General features: G+C 59.2%; 2 protein-coding genes across 4 annotated transcripts in view; one reads left to right on the top strand and one right to left on the bottom strand.

Annotated features, from left to right (window-relative positions):
- The window catches only part of KCNG2 (potassium voltage-gated channel modifier subfamily G member 2), a 32,013-nt gene extending 23,205 nt beyond the window's left edge, over positions 1-8,808 (top strand). Inside the window, exon 3 of the mRNA XM_065890349.1 lies at positions 8,008-8,808. Coding sequence (XP_065746421.1) covers positions 8,008-8,808 — 801 coding nt within the window. The remainder of the gene's footprint in view (positions 1-8,007) is intronic.
- Positions 8,809-13,521: 4,713 nt separating this feature from the next.
- The window catches only part of SLC66A2 (solute carrier family 66 member 2), a 44,368-nt gene continuing 39,500 nt past the window's right edge, over positions 13,522-18,389 (bottom strand). For 2 of the 3 annotated variants that reach the window (XM_065890047.1, XM_065890049.1), the window contains one exon: positions 13,522-13,729. In XM_065890047.1, coding sequence (XP_065746119.1) covers positions 13,522-13,729 — 208 coding nt within the window. The remainder of the gene's footprint in view (positions 13,730-18,389) is intronic. The other variant, XM_065890050.1, reaches the window with a different exon arrangement.

Raw genomic sequence — 18,389 nt, 5'->3', positions numbered from 1 at the left:
ATGACCTACGTAAGGAGAAAGATAAATGACAATGCTTCCTCCCTGCCATTGGGAATAAAGCCTATTTATTCAGCATCGTTCTGTAAGTCCTCCTCTGTGCAGTGAAGCAAGAAAAAGAAAGTATGTGATGGGAAAGGAAGCAGCGAAACTACGAACACACAAAAAATCCCAGGAAATCCACCAAAAAGCCTGTAGAATGAATGAGTGAGTCAGCACCCCCCAGGTGTTATCTATCCGAGAGAAATGAAAGTGTGTCTCCACGAAAGCCCCCCCAGCTGCTTGCATCAGCCCCAGACTGGAAAGCACCGCCATGCACACCCACGGATGCAGGGGTAACTGGCACATCCATGCAACAAGCCGTCAGCAATAGAGAGCAAAGCAGCACGAGTCTCAGGATACGGCGTGGGAAAAGCAGACTCGAAAGTCTACACGCGGCGTGAGTCCGTTTATGAGGCGTCTGGAAAAGGCAGAGGGATCCGTGGTTGCCAGGTTGGGGTGGGGGCGGCCTGGCTGTAAAGAAGCGGTGCGGGGGCCTCGGGGTTGGTAGCGGTGGCCCCGCGGCTCCACCCCCGGCCTCACCGGAGTGCGTATCCTTCCGCGTCAGCCTGTGGGCACGTGTCTTACAGTCCCTGAGAACCCACTCCCCAAACGGGCTTTCCAGGTCGAAGGGTGCGGACCCTTGAAGGCTTTTCAGATGTATCTGTGAGACGTTCGTGCCGGTATATACTCTGCCCAGTGTTCTGGGCTCCTCTCGATCCTTGGCCGGGGGCAGGGGCCCCCGTGACCCCGGCCTGGTGGGGAAGTGGGTGAATCGTGGAGCTCCTGAGGGGAACAGCTCAGCAATTTCTGATAAACATGAAAACGTTCTTGTCTGCCAGCCCGAGGCTGCCACAGCCCTGGAGGAATGCTGGCGGTTCCATTTGGTTGGTTTCTCGGTGACGGTGGCTAATAGCGTTCACGTAAGGTTTGCAGTCCGGCACGGAATCTGATGTGCGGCCTCGACATTTCTGGATGTGCGGGGACATGGACGGTGTGGCCACACAGCCCACTGCCCTGCGTCCACGTCTGCGGTCAGCTCAGACTCGACGCCGCGGTGACAGAGCTGCTTCCTTGGGGGCAGCCGGCCTTTGGTTCTTGAGCCACAGGTAATTGAAGGATGCCCAGTGACCCTTTCGGAAGGAGAGGGGAGGAACCCAGCGCCCAGGGCAACGCCTGCTGGAGCATCACGCACAGACTCTCAGGCTGGTGCCGAGATCCCTTCCGGGGGAGGGGGCGCGGCGTTCTGTGGCCTTTCCCTGGGAAGGGAAGTCTCCCGTGGGACCAGGCAGGACCCAGGGCCCTGGGGGAGGTGGCGGTGCCTCACGGGAGCCCTGGCGGAGCCCATGAGCGGCACCAGTGCAGGCTGTGCCGGGGGAGCTGCAGCCTGGGGAGAAGGCCCTGCCTCCAGTGCTGGGGGCCCTGCCCACCCCCATCCAGCTGCCACCTCAGCCCCACAGCTGTGCTTCTGGCCTCCTGCCCTAGAGGACGACCGGGCCACCCCAGGGCTCCGCAGCCGCCGAGGCCAGTTCTGGGCCACCCGCACCTCCCTGTCCCTTCTCCCCGCTCCTCAGGAACCCCCTTGACTGTGCGGGACCCTCCCTCCCACCCACAGCCCGGCTCTTGCACCCCCAGTGAGAACCCCCCGCACCTGGTCCCGGTGAGTGGCGGGCCTGTGATGGTCGCGCGTGGTCCAGCCTGCGGAGCCCAGGGGTTCCTTACAGCAGATGCTGCGCCCTCAGCTCCCCGCACCCACGGGTGGCCGGAGGCGGAGGGGCCGAGAGGGGGTCAGGGCTCCAGTGTGGTAGCGGCCCAGCCAGAGAAAGGGGCTCTGGGTCCTGGGATTCCCTTTGCTGCTCCTTTGTTTCCTCTGTGGAGCCGAAAGGTGCTTGTGATTCTGAAGGGGGAGCCCTTTCCCTGGGCCCTGGGGGTCGCTGGTCCATTTGAGTGGCTCTGGCACGTTCCAGGCCGTCTTCCTGGGGTCAGAGGTGGCCCTGCGGTTCTCATGGGAACACCCCCGGGGGACGCGAAGGGTGGTGTGGAGGTGAGAGGGTCCCACCCACCGAGACCAGACACGGAGGTCCCCCACTGCCCGCGACCGTCCCAGGGTGTAGGGTCCACCTTCTCTCCCTGCAGAAACAATCGCTCCGGAGTCTCCGTGTCCCCCACAAGCCCCTGAGACCCGAGCCCTCCCCTCCCACCCCGACAGCTGAGGGGGGCGGCAGCCGTTAGCAGACGCCCCGTCCGGCCCCGATAGTCAGCCCTCGGAGGGAGCGGAGGGCACGAAGAGCAGACGACTGGGGCCCCCAGCCTCGAGCCGGGCAGGCGGGGTGTGAAAGGTCCTCTCGGCTCGGGCAGGGGCGGCGTCGCCCCGCGGCCGGCGCACAGCAGCCCGTGCGGGGCAGCTATGGCCTAATTACCGGCGTCAGTGAAAGTGCAGGCAGTGGGGCCTTCAGAAGTGGGTGAACCAGCGAAACATAGATTTACCGCTGACCCAGTTTTGGCCAAATAGGCCAGATGTGTCAAATTATGATAAATCAGCGTCATTTTCTGGACTAAAAGTTCCAGAAAGAGCTGCCTCCAGTGAACCTCCTGGCTGGTCCTGAAGGGGGTGAGGGGAGGCGCTCACAGTACATGCCTCTTCCCGGACCCACCGGATGGGTCTGGCTCCAGGCCGGAGCGCTGAGGTCGCTCCTCCAGCACGGGGCGGGCGGACTGGGGGACCTTTGTCCCTCCCCCCCACCAGCACACGTGGCCGCAGCCCACCTGAAAGGGGGCCAGCGGCTGCACTTGGCCCAGGGATGACGGGGGACCCAGAGCCCCAGGTCGGCCTGGACGAACGGGCGTCGTCGGGGGTGCTCCTGGGGCGGTGGGTCACGGGACCCCCAAGCACCCCTTGGGCTGAGGTCATCAGAGTCCCGAGCAGGTGAGGCAGGTACGACCTGGGGCTCCACCTTCCTCTCCTGCTCACTGACCAGCAGGTCCCCTTCCCCCACCCAGGTTTCCAACCCTGTCAGTCCCCGCGGCCCCAGCTGCGTCTTCCTGCCTAAATCCTGGAGCTGCTCTGTCCTAAGGCCCCAGGCCCAGCGGGACACCCCTGCTGGCTCCTGTCCAGGGCCCGTGCCAGGTGGTCAGAGGCCCGGGGCATCAGCGCTGCCTGGGAGGTGCTGTAACCTCTCAGAGCCTGACAAGGGTGTGCCCCAGGCTCACCCTCAAAGCTTGGAGCGCCCACCCTCCCACACCCCCCCCCCGCTGCTCGGGAGTGGACTCGGCTTTTCCACCTCTGCGCCCCACGAGCGGGTCCGAGACCGAGATGGGGTGGGAGCTCTTCGTCCAGCTGGAGCCGCCATCACCTCTGTTTGAGGATGGACCTGCCCAGTGACATTCAGGGCTTTATCCTAAAGCTGTGACCTTCCCCGGGGCCCACCCTTATGTCCGGGGCCACGCGGGGAAGTAAGCACACGGCAGGGTTTTCCAGGCGCACGACCGGGAGGGTGACTGATGTAGAGGCCAAGGCGCTGGGCTCAGACAGCTCATTAATGAGAACGCCAGGCTCCGCTCGATACGCGTAAAGCGCCCTGGGCACTGGGCGGCTGGCTCAGAAAGTGCAAATCAGAGAGGTTAGCGGGAGTTGGGGTGCCCCAGGTTCCCCGTTGACAAGTTGGTGTCCGGCTTGGGGAGCAGCCCTGCGGGGTCCTGCCCACCTCTGTGCCCTCAGGACACCGAGGCCAGTGCTGCAAATGTCTTCTGAACCACAACCTGCCCCCCGTTGGGAGCACCAGGCGGGTCCTCACCTCCGGTCCGCGTGGCGATGGAAGCTCACCACTTCTTGCTGGGCGGGGACTCAGAGGGACGTGAGCCAGGTGGGGGTGGTGCAAGGCCCCGGGTCCCCTCACGCCGTGTGAGCTGTGCCAAGACTGACAGCAGAGAGCATCAGGGGCGTCCGCTGAGTCTGGTGTGTTCCCCTGACCTTTCCTTCTGTTCCTCAGCAGTGATAGAGGTAACCTGGGGAGGGGACTTGGGCTGGCTGGGGGCTCGGGGGCAAAGGTGAGACGTGGCCAGACGGGGGCAGCTGGGGAGGTCTGCACGCTCTCTGGCTTCCGCTCTGGACGCCCCTGCACACGGAGCCCCGACACCGGGGTCCTCGCTCACTGTCCACACCCAGCCAGCCACACTCTGGGATTAATTAATAAGTCTTTTTTAAAAACTAGCTTTGCTGGGCTTCCCCGGTGACGCAGTGGTTGAGAGTCCGCCTGCCGATGCAGGGGACAAGGGTTCGTGCCCCGGTCCGGGAAGATCCCACATGCCGCGGAGCGGCTGGGCCCGTGAGCCATGGCCGCTGAGCCTGCGTGTCCAGAGCCTGTGCTCCGCAATGGGAGAGGCCGCAGCAGTGGGAGGCCCGCGTACTGCAAAAACAAAACTAAACAAAAGCTTTGCTGATATATAATCCACATGCTGTACAATTTGCCCAGTTTGAGTGTACGATTCAGCGGGTTTTCATACGTTCGCAGGTTGTGCTGCCATCACCACCGTCTGATTTTAGAGCATTTCCACCTCGCAAAAGAGACCCAGTGCCTTCAGCACTCACTGCCCGGCCCCATCTCTCCCCCCACCAGCCCCAAGCAACCACGGATCAACTTTGTCTTTATAGATTTCCTTGTTCTGGATCCGTAAGAACAGAACCACCCAGCACGTGTCTTGTGTAACTGGATCCTTTCACTCTGAACTATCTTCAGGGTTCGTGTGTGTTGTAACAGGAATGAGCGCTTCATTCGTTTCCGTGGCCCAATAATGTCCCATCGTATGGCGCTACCAAGTTTTGTTGATCCATTAATCATCGGATGGACATTTGGGTTGTTTCCACTTCTTGTGAGTCATGCGGCCACGAACATCCGTGTGCAGTTTCTTTGTGCACGTGCATATTGACTTCTCTGGGCTCACGGCAGGGGTGGAATTGCAGGGTCATGTGAGGAACTGTATGAGGAACAGCCAGGCTCTTGTCCAAAGTGACTGGACGGTTGCATGTTCCCATCAGCAGTGCACGAGGCCCTAATTTCTCCAACACTTGTCGTCTGCGCTGTCATTCTGGCCGTGCTGGTGGGTGTGAAGTGGGACCTTCGAGTGGGTTTGATCTGCACTTCGCTGATGATTAACGGTGTTGAGCCCCGTTTCATGCGCTTCTTGGCCACTTGTGTATCTTCTTCAGAGAAAGGTCTATTCAGATCCCTTGCCAATTTTTTTAATTGGGTTGTCTTTTTTATGGTTGAGTCGTAGGAATTCTTTCTGTATTCTAGATACAAGTCTCTATCGTATATGATTTGTAAATATATTCTCCCATTCTGCGCATTGTCTTTAAAGACCTCATCTCCAAAAAGTCACCTTCTGAGGTACTAACAGTCAGGGCTTGAACAGAAGGGTTTGGAAGAGGAGCATTTCAGGCCATAACAGTGTCCTTGGAAGCGATTACGTTTTAAATTTGATTAATTCATCTTTTTTATCTTGTTTGCTCCTGCTTTTGGTATCACATCTAAGAAGACTCTGGGGTCACTGGTTTTCAGCCTGAAGACCTTCCTTTCGAGTTCTTGTAAGGCAGCTCTCGGTCTTGTTTATCTGGGCAAGTCTTTATGTCACCCTCATTTTTTAATGACAGCGTTGCTGGATGTAGGATTCTCGGCTGTCTTCTGAGCACTTTGAACACGCTGCCCACTGCTTTCTGCTGAGATGTAGGCGTAATCTCACCAGAGTGAGCTCTCAGGTGACCTATCGCTGTCTCTGCTGCTTCCAAGGTTTCCTCCTTGTCTTTGGCGGTCAGCATTTTTCCTGTGATGTCTTTTCCCTGCTGGAGCTCAGTGAGCTTCCTGGGTGTGTAGGTCCTTGTTTTTCAATAGATTTGGAAGTTTTCAGCCACGGTTTCTCAAACACTCTTCTCCTCCTCTCCTCTCCCCTTCCTGCTGGTACCTGGATTCCTTGGTTCCAGCACGATCCTTGCGTCCCTCTGTTTTCAGCCTGCGTAATCGTCACCAGTCGATCTTCAAGTTCACCAAACCTTTTCTCTGACAGTTTACATCCACTGCTGAGCTCCTATAGTGAATTTTTTGTTATTGTACTTTTCAACTTCAAAATTTCCACTTGGTTCTTTTTAAATTTTTCTTTATTGATATTCTCCATCTGATGGAATGGATTGTCATCATACCTTCCACTACTTCTTCTTCTTTTTTTTTTTTTGCGGTATGCGGGCCTCTCACTGCTGTGGCCTCTCCCACTGCGGAGCACAGGCTCCAGACGCGCAGGCTCAGCGGCCATGGCTCACGGGCCCAGCCGCTCCGCGGCATGTGGGATCTTCCCGGACCGGGGCACGAACCCGTGTCCCCTGCATCGGCAGGCGGACTCTCAACCACTGTGCCACCGGGGAAGCCCCCTCCACTACTTCTTTAATCAAGTTCTCCTTAGTTCTGTGAATGTATTTATAATGGCAATTTTGAAACTTTTTGTTAAATCTGACGTTTGGTCTCATTGGCAGTTTTTGTTGCCTGATTTCTGATGTATGGGTCATACTTCACTGTTTTTTTGCCTGCACTATGATTTTTTTATTGAAAACTAGACATTTTAGACAATACAATTTAGGAACACTGGATATTGCCTTCCCCTGCCCCCCAGTTCGGGGCACGTTACTGTCATTTGCTTGTTTAGTGATTGGTTGGATTATTTTAGTGAAGTCTATTCCTGCCCTGCCCCCTGCCCCCCCCCCCCACACACACACGCACGCACGCACGCAGGCACACATGTTCAGCCCTTGGCGCTGCTCCTCTAAGAGGCCCAGTCACTCTGGGAGGACACTGCTTTTGGTAGCACTTGGGTCTCCTTCCCTGAGGGAACTTTGAAAGTCCTCTAATTGCTGGCTGACTGCTCTATTGTTTTCAGCTGCCCTTGGGCATAAATTCCTCTAGCAGCCAATCCAGCCGCATCGCGGCTCTCAGGATGGAACAGTTTCTGAGGTCAGTGCTGACCCCAGGAGGGCTCCTCCAGTTCTGCACCCCAGTTCTCTCCTGCAAACTGGCCACCCCACAGCCTAGGCTGTGTCTTCATCAGGTCCACAAACGTCCTCTTGTTTTCCTTCACTGCAACCTCTACCACTCTTGAGAGCACCCTTGGGTTTGAACTTCACCACTTTCTGTTGCAAATGAAGTCGGTTCCTCTGGGAAGTGATCGGGGCATCTCACTTACAGTCTGCGTCTCCGCTACACAGCATCTCTGTGCCAGGGCTCTGGGCCTGGGGGTGGGGCAGTGGCAAGCTCCTTCCTTGGTGACCCTCATTCTCTGAGCTGAGTGCCCTGCAGAGAGACGGGGAGCCAGCGGGCCGAGGTCCTCTCCGTCGTCTCTCCTGGCGTGGAACCACCCTCACAAGCGGGGGCGAGGGCTCTGGGGGTCCCGGCGTCCTCAAGGTACAGCCTCCATTCCACTGCAGGAGTAGGGGCTGTGTGGGAGCAGGTGTCCCTCTTCCCAGCTGCACTCTCCGGGGACTCAGCCCACGGGGACAGGGAGCCCCGCGTTGGTGGCTGCAGCCTCTGGACTGGAGCCGCCTCCTCGCTGAGCTGGGACGCTGGGGGAGTCTCGGTTCAAATACCAAAGACTCTCCTTTTTAAACCAATTTCCACAGATTTTCTTGAATACATTTTTCATTTTCTGTTGTCCTTAGGAGTGTTTCCAGAGACTTTAAGTGGTTGTTTTTTAACGATTTTCTCTGGTTTTGCTGGGGAGCTGGTCAGCTGAGCTCTGATTGCTCTCCTGTGGGAAGCCAACCTCCCAGTAAATTTTTGTGTTGTTTTTCTTTTTACAGGAATTGGGCTTTTTTGGTTTACAACCCTTGCCCTTACAGTGGCACATGTGCACGGGTGGGCGTCAGGAGGAAGGGCAGCCCGGGAGGGACAGGCCTCCCTGCCCCCAACACGTGTCCCCTTCTCCCCCCCCCAGGGCGAGTGCTCCCCCAAGTGCCGCAACCTATTTGTGCTGGAGACGGTGTGCGTGGCCTGGTTCTCCTTCGAGTTCCTGCTGCGCTCGCTGCAGGCTGAGAGCAAGTGTGCCTTCCTGCGGACACCGCTCAACATCATCGACATCCTGGCCATCCTGCCCTTCTACGTGTCGCTGCTCGTGGGCCTGGCGGCGCGGCCGGGCGCAGGCGGCAACAAGCTGCTGGAGCGCGCGGGGCTGGTGCTGCGGCTGTTGCGCGCGCTGCGCGTGCTCTACGTGATGCGTCTGGCGCGCCACTCGCTGGGGCTGCGCTCGCTCGGCCTGACCGTGCGCCGCTGCGCGCGCGAGTTCGGGCTGCTTCTGCTCTTCCTCTGCGTGGCCATGGCCCTCTTTGCGCCACTCGTGCACCTGGCCGAGCGCGAGCTGGGCGCACGCCGCGACTTCTCCAGCGTGCCGGCCAGCTACTGGTGGGCCGTCATCTCCATGACCACCGTGGGCTACGGCGACATGGTGCCGCGCAGCCTCCCCGGGCAGGTGGTGGCGCTCAGCAGCATTCTCAGCGGCATCCTGCTCATGGCCTTCCCGGTCACCTCCATCTTCCACACCTTCTCGCGCTCCTACTCAGAGCTCAAGCAGCAGCAGCAGCGCGCTGCCAGCCCCGAGCCCGCCCTGCGCGAGGACAGCACGCACTCCGCCTCTGCCTGTGCCTCCGCCGCGGAGGACGACGGCTCGCAGGGCCCCGACGGTGCCGGCCCGGCCGGGGACTCCGCGGCCGGGCTGTGGGCGTCCGCGGGGCCGCCCTGACCCGGCGGGGACGCGGCACCGGCGAAGAGGCTGCTCCCCTGGAGCTCCAGGACCAGACCGCATTCTCGCCTCCCGCCGCGCACGGAGGGACGGGGACGACTTGGGGGCCCGGCTCCCTTTGCCGTGCATGTTGCTCGCCCCGCACAGCCCAGAACTTGGCCCGGGGCTGACCCCGGCCTGAATCGGGGATCACAGCCATCCTGTGCTTTGAGAGAGTTGAACTCCAAGGAGCGTCACCAGCCTGTCGTCCGCTTTCCTTTTGTCTCTGGACTTTTGACTCCGTGATGGCCAGCTAAAAGTAAATTCAGCGATCCCAGAAGCTCCAAGCCTGTAGCTCATCCCCAGGCCTCACCTTGACCTTCCCCTGCGCGTCACTGGTGGGACGCAGTGGGGGTGGGGCGCAGTCCCTTCCTGCGCCCGCCGTGTCACCCACTGCAGAAGCCCACATCGCTGCCAAGCGATAGGGACAGAGGTGTGACACTGATGCTCACAGCACGCCAGTTCCTTCAGGGGAGGGAGGTCCCAGCCCTGACCTCTGACCTCCCTTCCCCGGCACAAGCTCCGTGGGGATCTTCCGGGATCCCTCCTCATCTGTTCGCCCCTGAAAATGCCCGGCAAAGCTGAAGGCCTGCACATCAGCCGGCCCCACCCTCCCCTCGGGCGCCCCGCCCGGGGTGACTGAGCTGCTTCTCTGGAGGCCAGAGGAATCTATGCTCGTCACATCGCTCGTCACCCAGCACGGCTGGTCGTCCGGGAAGAACCGCTTCCTCCTGTGGGGCGGGGAGGCCTTGCCGATTTTCCCTGCAAGGGTTCGGTCAGCGGTGGAGTAACCCAAGGCAGCTGTCCCCTGTCCTCCCCGCCCCCCCCCCCCCCCCCCCCCGCGCTGCAGTGGCTCTGAGGGCACCTAGGCACCCTGCAAGACCAGAGGCCACCTCGAGTCACGGGATGGGGTGCCCGTCGGCCATCCTGCTGGGAACCGCGGGTGTGTGGGGAGGGGCGGAGCACACCCACTGCCCACCACGTGGGCGGAGCGCCAGCCGCTGGCTTGTCTGTTCCGTCTCCCCACCGCCACCCCGACCCTCCCCCCCCCCCCCACCGTCCCTCCGGCTGCGCTCTGGAAGGCTCCGCTAGCTGTGGCCTCGGTTGCCCATCTGGGTTGGGGGCCGGGAACTGGCCAGGTCCCCGCCGGCCTGCTCCCTCATGCACGCCAAGGAAACCCAGACTGGAGGCACCCCTGTGGGACAGCTCTGTGCGTCTCCTGCAAGACGTGGTGTTGCCATCGCTGCCTCCTTGGCCACCTGCTGAAAACGCTCGAAAGCACTGCAGGAGGGAGGCCAGGAGACTGAGTTCGCGAATGCAGCTGTCTCAACCCCCCAAGTGCTGTGCAGAGAGCCAAGGTCAGTTCCCGCCGACTCACGACTCGCTGACGCGGGGGCACTGGGTTTGCTCTGGCCACCAAACCAGTGGGCAGGCTGCGTGGGCCAGGCACCCCCCTCTGCACCTGAGTTTCCCCATCGGTACAACCAGAGTGATCCCGAAGAACCCTCTGGCTCCACAGCCCCAACATGCAGGATCCTGGTCCCCGCCAGAGCTGTCTGGTTGACCCCAAAACGTCTGCAAAGCGTTTAGGGGGTGACTTGTGCTGTGCCATTCCAGGAATCAGCCAGCGCGCCCCTTCCCCTCGGGGCTGCTTTCTGCACAGGCTGTGCATCCTCCCTTGGGCCCCGACGGGCCCTCCCCCACCCCCCAGCTGACCCGCGTGTGCCACTCAGACTGAACAGGGCAGCTCCAGGGCTGAACATGCTCCACTGTCAATGTTGAGGGTTGGAAACCCCCACATTTGCTCCCAAAATAGCCCCAATTCCTGCACGCCTTATCTTCGGGGAAAATGCATCCCCCGCCCCTGCCCGCGCGCACGCGCGCGCGCACACACACACACACACACACACACACACACAGTTTCTTCTTGGCCAGCTGGATACCAGGGCTGGGGTGGTGAGGGCAGCTCGAGAGCCGTGGGCAGGGTGCCGGCACCGTTCGCAGCTCTTTATCTGCTCAGAGCTTTCAGAAGCTCAACTGAACGAGATGAACTTTCTCACGCACCCCAGGAGCTGGGGCAACAGCACCATTTTGTTCCCATTTCCAAAATGCTATCCTCGTTGAGAGGAAGAGCTATAAAAATAAATAGGACATTTAGGGTTTGGGGGGGAAAGTGACCTTCATGTATTTTTTTCACTAGAAGCCCCACTTCTCGTGGGGCTATTAAAAACGTCTGCCCTTTCCCCGGTGGATGGCTGTGCCCAGAGCTCGGGGTTCAGAGCTCTCTCGGCCGGGGCAGCAGCTGGGCCTGTGAAACAGCTCTCTCTTCTCTGTGTCTGAAGCGCAGCTCTAGGGCTCGCTCCCCGGAGGAACACAGCAGCCTGTTCAGTGCCGTTTCCCGGCTCAGTAGTGAAGTCCCCAAAAGGCACCTTCATGGTTTTTTTTTTAGTATTTGAACTTCTACGGCATTAATTTTTTAATTAAAATAAGTTATTTTCAATTAACACATTATCAGAAGGAAAACAAAATCTACCCCCAGAGCAGGACCCCTGTCCTGCGTGATTCAGTACATGGGCTCCAGGGTCCACACCGAGGCTCCCTGCTGCCTGGGGCGGCCACATCGGATGTCACCACCTTTGATCAGCTCACTCAGACTCTCCGAGGCCAGCGCTACAGGCTGGGGTGACTCACTGAAAAAACGTAAAATATATCACTTCCGCGTATTTCGACTTTGTTGATTCTTTTGCTCTTGCCCTCAGCAGAAATACTCTCCATGAAAAAAAAAACTGCTCGGTACAAAGGGATCCAACCCTACTTGCTATACAGAATTACCGGTTTTCCTTGAAACACTTCTTTTGGCCTTTAAAGGAGACACTCCCCAACCTTTTGAGGCATCCCGTTGTTAAGGGAACTGTGTGAACTGGCGGAGACCAGGGCGCCACCACCTCCCCCCGCCTGGCCCTGCTGGCGCAGGACGCTCACTGTCCCCGGGGGGCCTGAGGGAGCAGCCCCGGTCTCACAGGGGCCACAACTGTCCCCCAAGGAGGAGACGCTGGCCCAGCCCTTCCCTGGGGTCCCCTGAGGTGAATGAGGACGAGACCGGTCCTTTATTCTGCCCTGGACCCCCCACTCCGACTCCACTCACAAGGCCACGCTGGATCCACGAGCAGTTTATTGAATTAAAGCCACCCTGACAGAATCAGCAGTGCTCCCACACGTGGCATGTAGGTCACCCCTGCAACTGGTAATGTTTCAATTTGGAGGCAATGACTGCTACAGACATCTCCTTTCATTTTTAAAAAGTAAACGTTTTCAAAGCATCTTGCAGGCCAGAGAACTAAGCAGGATCCTCAAACATTCAGGAGTTTTTGAGGAAAACTCAGGAGGAGGAAACGGCTCCGCACGCCTTCCACTGGCCATAGCAGACGCTGCAGCTTTGGCACCAGCCCCAGGGCCGTGGACACTACAGAGCCACCCCTCTGCCTGGGGGAAGGAAAAGCGCCTGCGGGAGCCTTGTGGAAGCATCTGAACACTTGCCCTGCGGGGCCCGGAGTTGGAGCAGGGCCGCTGGGCACGGCTGAGATGCTCGTGTAAACCGAAGGGGGACCAGTGTCAGACCAGCACCCCACCACCACCAGGCACAGCCGATGCGGAGGGCTGCACGGGAGGAGGGTGGCGGCAGGGATGCCCCGCACAGCATGGGGGACACCTGCCTCGCTGTCCCCTGCCCTGACCCGCAGGCAGCTCCAGGCCTGGAAGACAGACGCCTAAGGCCATGTCCGCAAGCACACGGTTCCCAGAGGAAAGGGATGCCTGTGCGGTAGCCCGCCGTGGCGACGGCCAGTGGGTCTGCCCGGCCCCAGGCCCGGGCCCTCGGCCTTCCCAGGCAGCCCCGGGGGCTGCTGCATCCGCCACGCCCCAGCACCCACAGAGAACCCAGGCCCCGCTCCCAACACCTCGGGGCTCACACTGGCCAGAGCCCGGCTGGAGATGGTGGGTCCACAGCAGCCTGCCCAGGAGGGGCCGGCAGAGCAGCGAGGCTACCGGGGGCCCTGGAAAGGCGCCTACCTGGGGTTGCGCAACCAGAGCCCCGCAATGCTTCGGTACCTCACCCCCACGTGTCCCGGGCCCGACCCTGCCGTGAGTCACCCCCAGCCAGTCTGAGGCTGCGGGCTCCGTGGGCTGGGACCTGGGCTCTCCTGGTGCCATTTCTCACTCCTGCCCCCCGTCTCTCCCATCTTGGGGCTCCCCAGCCCAGCTGCAGGCCCCCTCGGCCCCATCAGCCACGTCGAGGCCACGGGGGCTGAGATGTGGAGGTTTCCTGAGGTCCTCGGTCCTGCAGGGCCCAGGGTGGCCTCCTCCTGGTATGTGAACATGACCCAGGCTGCAGCCAGCAGTATTTTGAGCCAAAGTGGGAGAGGAGACCTGCTTTCCGTCACTTTGAGAACAGCGCCAGCCTGGGGGGAGAACCTGCTCACACGAGTCCTAGATAACAGAGCACCATGTCGGCACCCAGGCCCCCATCACCCCCCGAGAGCCACAGAAGCTGAGCAAGACCCGACGGCTGGGACCCTGTCTCGGGGCCGCAGCACCCACCTGCCCCACTCGGGGAGGACAGGTGGCCTGGCCGGAGCCCACGGCCCGTGGTCCCACATCCTCATCCTCCCGGCTGCCTCAGAGAGCCTTGGCGCTGGCGGGGTGCGCTGCGTGGGGGGCCGGCTTTAGGGGGTGGCGGGTGAACACGTAGGCCTGCCCCAGGATGGCCAGGTCCACCAGCACCTGCAGCAGCCCGCACACTGAGAACTGCAGGGGCGCGCCGTTCAGCAGGAAGTAGGCCGTCTTGAAGGTGTCGCCGCTCGTCCACATGAGGACCATCTTGATGCTGTGGAGACATGAACGGTGGTCAGGGGTCACGACCCCGGGGCCGGGGGACATAATCCAGGGGTCAGGGGCCAAAATCTAGGGGTCAGGGGACATAACCCAGTGGTTAGGGGACATAACCCAGGGTCAGGAGACATAACCCAGTGGTCAGGGGTCCTAATCCAGGGGCCAGGGGACATAGCCCAGGGGCCAGGGGCCATGCCAGGCCTCGGCCCACCCTCCCATCCCTCCTGTCCTGGCCATGAAGCCACCGCGTGCATGGCCGCAAGGACAGGAAGGCCCTTCGGCAGGAGCAGCCTCAGCTCTCCAGAGCAGGGGAGGGGCTGGCACAGGGGCTGAGCCCACACCGCCTCACAAACGTCCCATCCTTCCTGGCTGCAGGCACATCAGGTGTGTGTCCCTCGGGAGACGTGCTGTGGCCTCAGATGGGAGAGGGAAGACCGCCACCTCCTCATGCCGCGTCCCACAGGCTGACCCTGCAGCATGAGAACTGGCCTGGGAGGGGTGGCCCTCTGCCCCCCACACCTGCACCCAGGGGTGCTGAGCAGGAAACCAGAGGCTGCCGGGCAAAGCCGGGTGATGCGGGCTTCTCCTGGGAATCCCCTCCAGGCCAGGCTCCGCACTCAAAAGACAGCCTGAGGGCGATTCCATTCCTGGTCATCGGTGCCACTCCCAAAGTCTGAGATCGGTCCGTGTGGCACAGAGCGGCCGCGTGTCGTCTATCGCTCACGTCACGGGACAGGAAGTGGACAGCTCCCCTGACCTGCACCCACAGCGTCTGGAGGCTTCCATGATCCTTAATCAGGAGAATGACTCAGGGCACGGGGAGGCCCAGGAGGTTGGTTCCCGTCGACCCTGCGGCCGGCCCACCCACCTGAACAGTCCCGTGCGTCTCACTTGGCTTGTCGTGTTGACCCACATGGCGTTTAAAGACTTTTGTTTTTAATTAGCTGATAACTAACTCTGCATTTAAAAATCCAGGTTATTATATATCATCAGTCCTTTTTCTCTGGCTCTCAACATTTATTTGCCTTTGGTTTTTAGCAGTTTGTGATGTAATGCACGTTTGGGACTTGCTGAATATCTTAAATCTGTACGTTGATCTTGCATCAAATTTGGGAGGTCTTCAACCATTATTTCTCCAGCATTCTTTTCTGCACCAGCCTTTCCCCTCTCCTGTGGTCTCAGGTGACACGAATGTTAGATTTCATGGTGCTGTCCCTGAGTCTATTCTTTTTTTCCCCCGATTTTTTTTCTGTCGTTCAAACTTTCACTTTTTCTGTTGTTCAGACTCTCATTGATCTTCAAGTTCATTGATTCGTCCTCTGTCATCACCATTCTACCACTGAACTACTGAAGTGTAGTTTTTATTTAGCTACTGTATTTTTCAAGTTAAAAACGTCGAGCTGGCTTTTCTTACAGCTTTTATTTCTCTCCTGAGATGGTCTGTCTTTGCATTGATTTAAAGAGCGTCTGCTGTTGCCCTTTAGAGCACAGTCACACTAGTGCCTTGAAAATCTGATAATTCCAGTATCTGTGTCACCTTAGTTGACTGTTTCTCGATTCTTTGTTGTCTGTTGATTGTCTTTTGAGAGTTGCTGAGATCTTCCTATTCTTCGTGGTGAGTAACTTGGGTTTATATCCTAGACGTTTTTAACGTTCCGTAAGGAGACTGTCTTGCTTCAGTCCTGTGGAGAACGTCGTGTTTTATGTTCTACCAGGGAACCGACGCGGTTAAATTGAGTTCAAGCTGCAAGTTCTGGGTGGTTTTCAGGGGCTACGGCTCAATTTCAGCTCAGTTTTCAAAAGCACTGCGGAGCTATTCGTATCTGCACTGTGTGGGCAGCCCTCGGTGGCCAGGCGGGGACTTGGGTGGTGGTCTGCCCCGCAGGTCCTGGAGGAGAGCCCTTCCTGCCCCTCAGACCAGGCAGAGAGGCTTCTCTCGGAGCTTTCTACCCAGCACACCGTTCTGGACTTGGGGCTGTGCTGGAGTCCAGGCTGGCAGATGTGAAAAAACAAAACGTCAATCCGTCTGCTCCAGCACCCAGAGCTGCCCCATCCGTCCTGTCCAGATTTGTAACTGCACCCAAGGGGAAAGACGGGCCCTTCATGGAAAAGATCTGAGATTAGTAGCATTCCATCACTGGCCACCCTGTGCCCCGTCCCAAGTTTTGCTGGCCTTCGCTGACTGGTCCCTGTGGACACCTGACCTGGTAGACCCTGGACGATGGCTGAGGAGCAGCAGGGAGAATGCCCACTGCTGTCATCTCTTCTACGTGGCGTCTGTCGCTGCAAAGTTGTGCCTGTCTCTCCGTCTGGATTCTGTCCTGCTCTGGTGCACCAACTCGGAATTTTAGTGAATCAGTGGTGTGAAAAATGGCCCATGGGTGACTCTGCATCACGGTTCGGGGACACAGGGGACTGGACAGGGGCCGCCCACAGCGGTATCTGGAAAGAGCAGCGGGTGGGAGCACAGGGGCTGCCCAGCAGCAGCTCGGGTCAACCTGCACACGTAGAACCCCGGGGGGATTGCAGAGGCTGGGCGGGAGGGAGATGCACATGACACGGTGGAGAAACGCACCAGAGTGACAGCTGTGGTGGGAGCGGTGTGCGCGGGGGGACTGGGCACCAGTGTGGCCGGGTGGCACCAGGAGGCTGCGGGCACCTGGGCAGACCAGAGCCACCCATCTGAGCTACAGAGATGCCCGGCCTGCCAGCGAGGCTGCTCACAGCTTTCCACAGCTCGGAGCACCTCCATTTCAAAGGAAAACCCACACCCACAGAGCAAGCATTTCAAGGAGAAGCTCTGACAAGCAACCGCTATTTCTGCAAAAGGCCACGAAGACAGGAAGAGAACCAACGAGTCATAAATGAGTCTAGTTCCATTTTACAGAATTAAGAGCTGAGGCACAGTCTCCCCCAGAGGTACCCGAACTTAATAGGAGACCCAAAGACCCCCCCCCAAAAAACAAACAACACGGAGTGGCCTGTGCGGCCCCTTTTATGGAGGAGAGGCTGAGGCATAGAGAAGTCAGGTGGCTTGCCCAAGGGCACACAGCGAGTGCCTTACACTGTGGGAAGGGCTGGGGAGGGGGCGGCAGAAGGCACAGCTGGAGCCTGTCCCGGGCTGGTGTCCCTCTGGGCCCTGGAGGCACAGGTGCACCCCCACAAGTGGAGACGTGAGGTAACTGCAGAGAGCTGGGCCCTGCCTGGCGCACACGAACATTTTTAGCTGCCCAGGCGCCTCCCCGGGCCCGGCCCACAGTCAGCTCTCGCCCCGGGGGCAGGAATCCGACAGGCCCCACCACCAGCCCCACGTGTCGAGGGCTCGGGGCAAATATTAATCAAGCTGCTCCCGGCCTAAGCAGACCAGTGCCAGCCTGAGCTATGTGAGCCCTCGTGCAGGGCGCTCTGGACATACAAGCTCGTGCCTCGCACCCACTGGTCACCCCAGACCCTGCGGTACCCTGTGGACGTGTGCCGAGCCCAGGCCCATTCTCCCCACACGGGTGTTAGGTCTTCCTTTACCCTCAACAGCTACTGGGTGGGGCGAGCCCCGAGGCTTGGCTACCACTGGCCAGCAGGCCAGGGACGTCCTCGTGGACACCACGTCCGGAGCTCGCGTGCTGCGCATGGCTGGGTCTCCAGGAAGACCCCTCCTCGACAGAGGGCTCAGCTGGCCCAGGGCTCCAGTGATGCGGGGGGCGCAGGGCTCGGAACCTTGCAGAAGCCGGTCTGGGTGGGAGGGGAGACTGTCCCCAGGCTGCATTCCTCCAGCTCAGGGGGCGCCGGGAAGCTGGATTCCTTTTTCTAGGTCCCCCCCACACCGGGCCCCACCCCAAGCTGCTGCCTCAAATACCTGGCCCTCCCCGCCCTCCTGCTATTTTAATCCGGGCCCCTGGTACCTCATTCTTGGCTCCAGCATGTTTCCTCTCCAAGTGAGCAGGCAGATGACTATTCCTAAAATACCTCTCACCTCATCCTCGCCCCATCCGGCCGTCCAGAAAGCCTCCGCCCGGCCAGTGTCCACGAGGTGAGAGCCTCACCCCTGTGCCTACCCCGGCCCCGCCAGCAGCCCACACACCTCCCCGGCCGCGCCTCATTCCCACCTCCCGGCCCACACCTACCCTCCTGTCCGCCTATCCAAAGCTCCCCGAAATTCAAACCCTACCCAGAACACATCCCACAGGAGTAGGTCTTTGTGACCGTGGGTCACAAGAAACAGTGGTCTCTTGGGTGTGACATCCAAAGCATAGCAGTTTTTAAAATGATACATTGGACTCCATCCAAGTCAAATCCATTGCGCTGCAACGTGAAAAGACAGCACACACTGGGAGAAGATATTTGCAAATCATATACCTGGCAAGAGCAGTTAAAGATCTCTACAAATCAATAAAGAAAGGCAGCTAACCAAATTTTTAAATGGGCAAAGAATCTGGATAGACCTTTCTCTAAAGAAGACACATAAATGGCCAATAATCACAGGAAAAGGTGTTTGATGTCATTAGTCACCAGAGAAACGCAAATCAAAGCCACAGGAGATCCCACTTCACACCCACGAGGATGGCTACAATCAAGGGGTCAGAGGGTAACAAGCGTTGGTGAGGGTGTGGAGAAGCCAGAACCCCCGAACACCCCTGGTGGGAACGGAAAATGGTGCA

This window comes from Phocoena phocoena, chromosome 13 (genome assembly GCF_963924675.1).
Source record: "Phocoena phocoena chromosome 13, mPhoPho1.1, whole genome shotgun sequence".
In the NCBI taxonomy this organism is placed as follows: Eukaryota; Metazoa; Chordata; class Mammalia; order Artiodactyla; family Phocoenidae; genus Phocoena; species Phocoena phocoena.
Note: the sequence above shows the minus strand (reverse complement) of the source record. Positions and strands in the feature narration are given on the sequence as shown.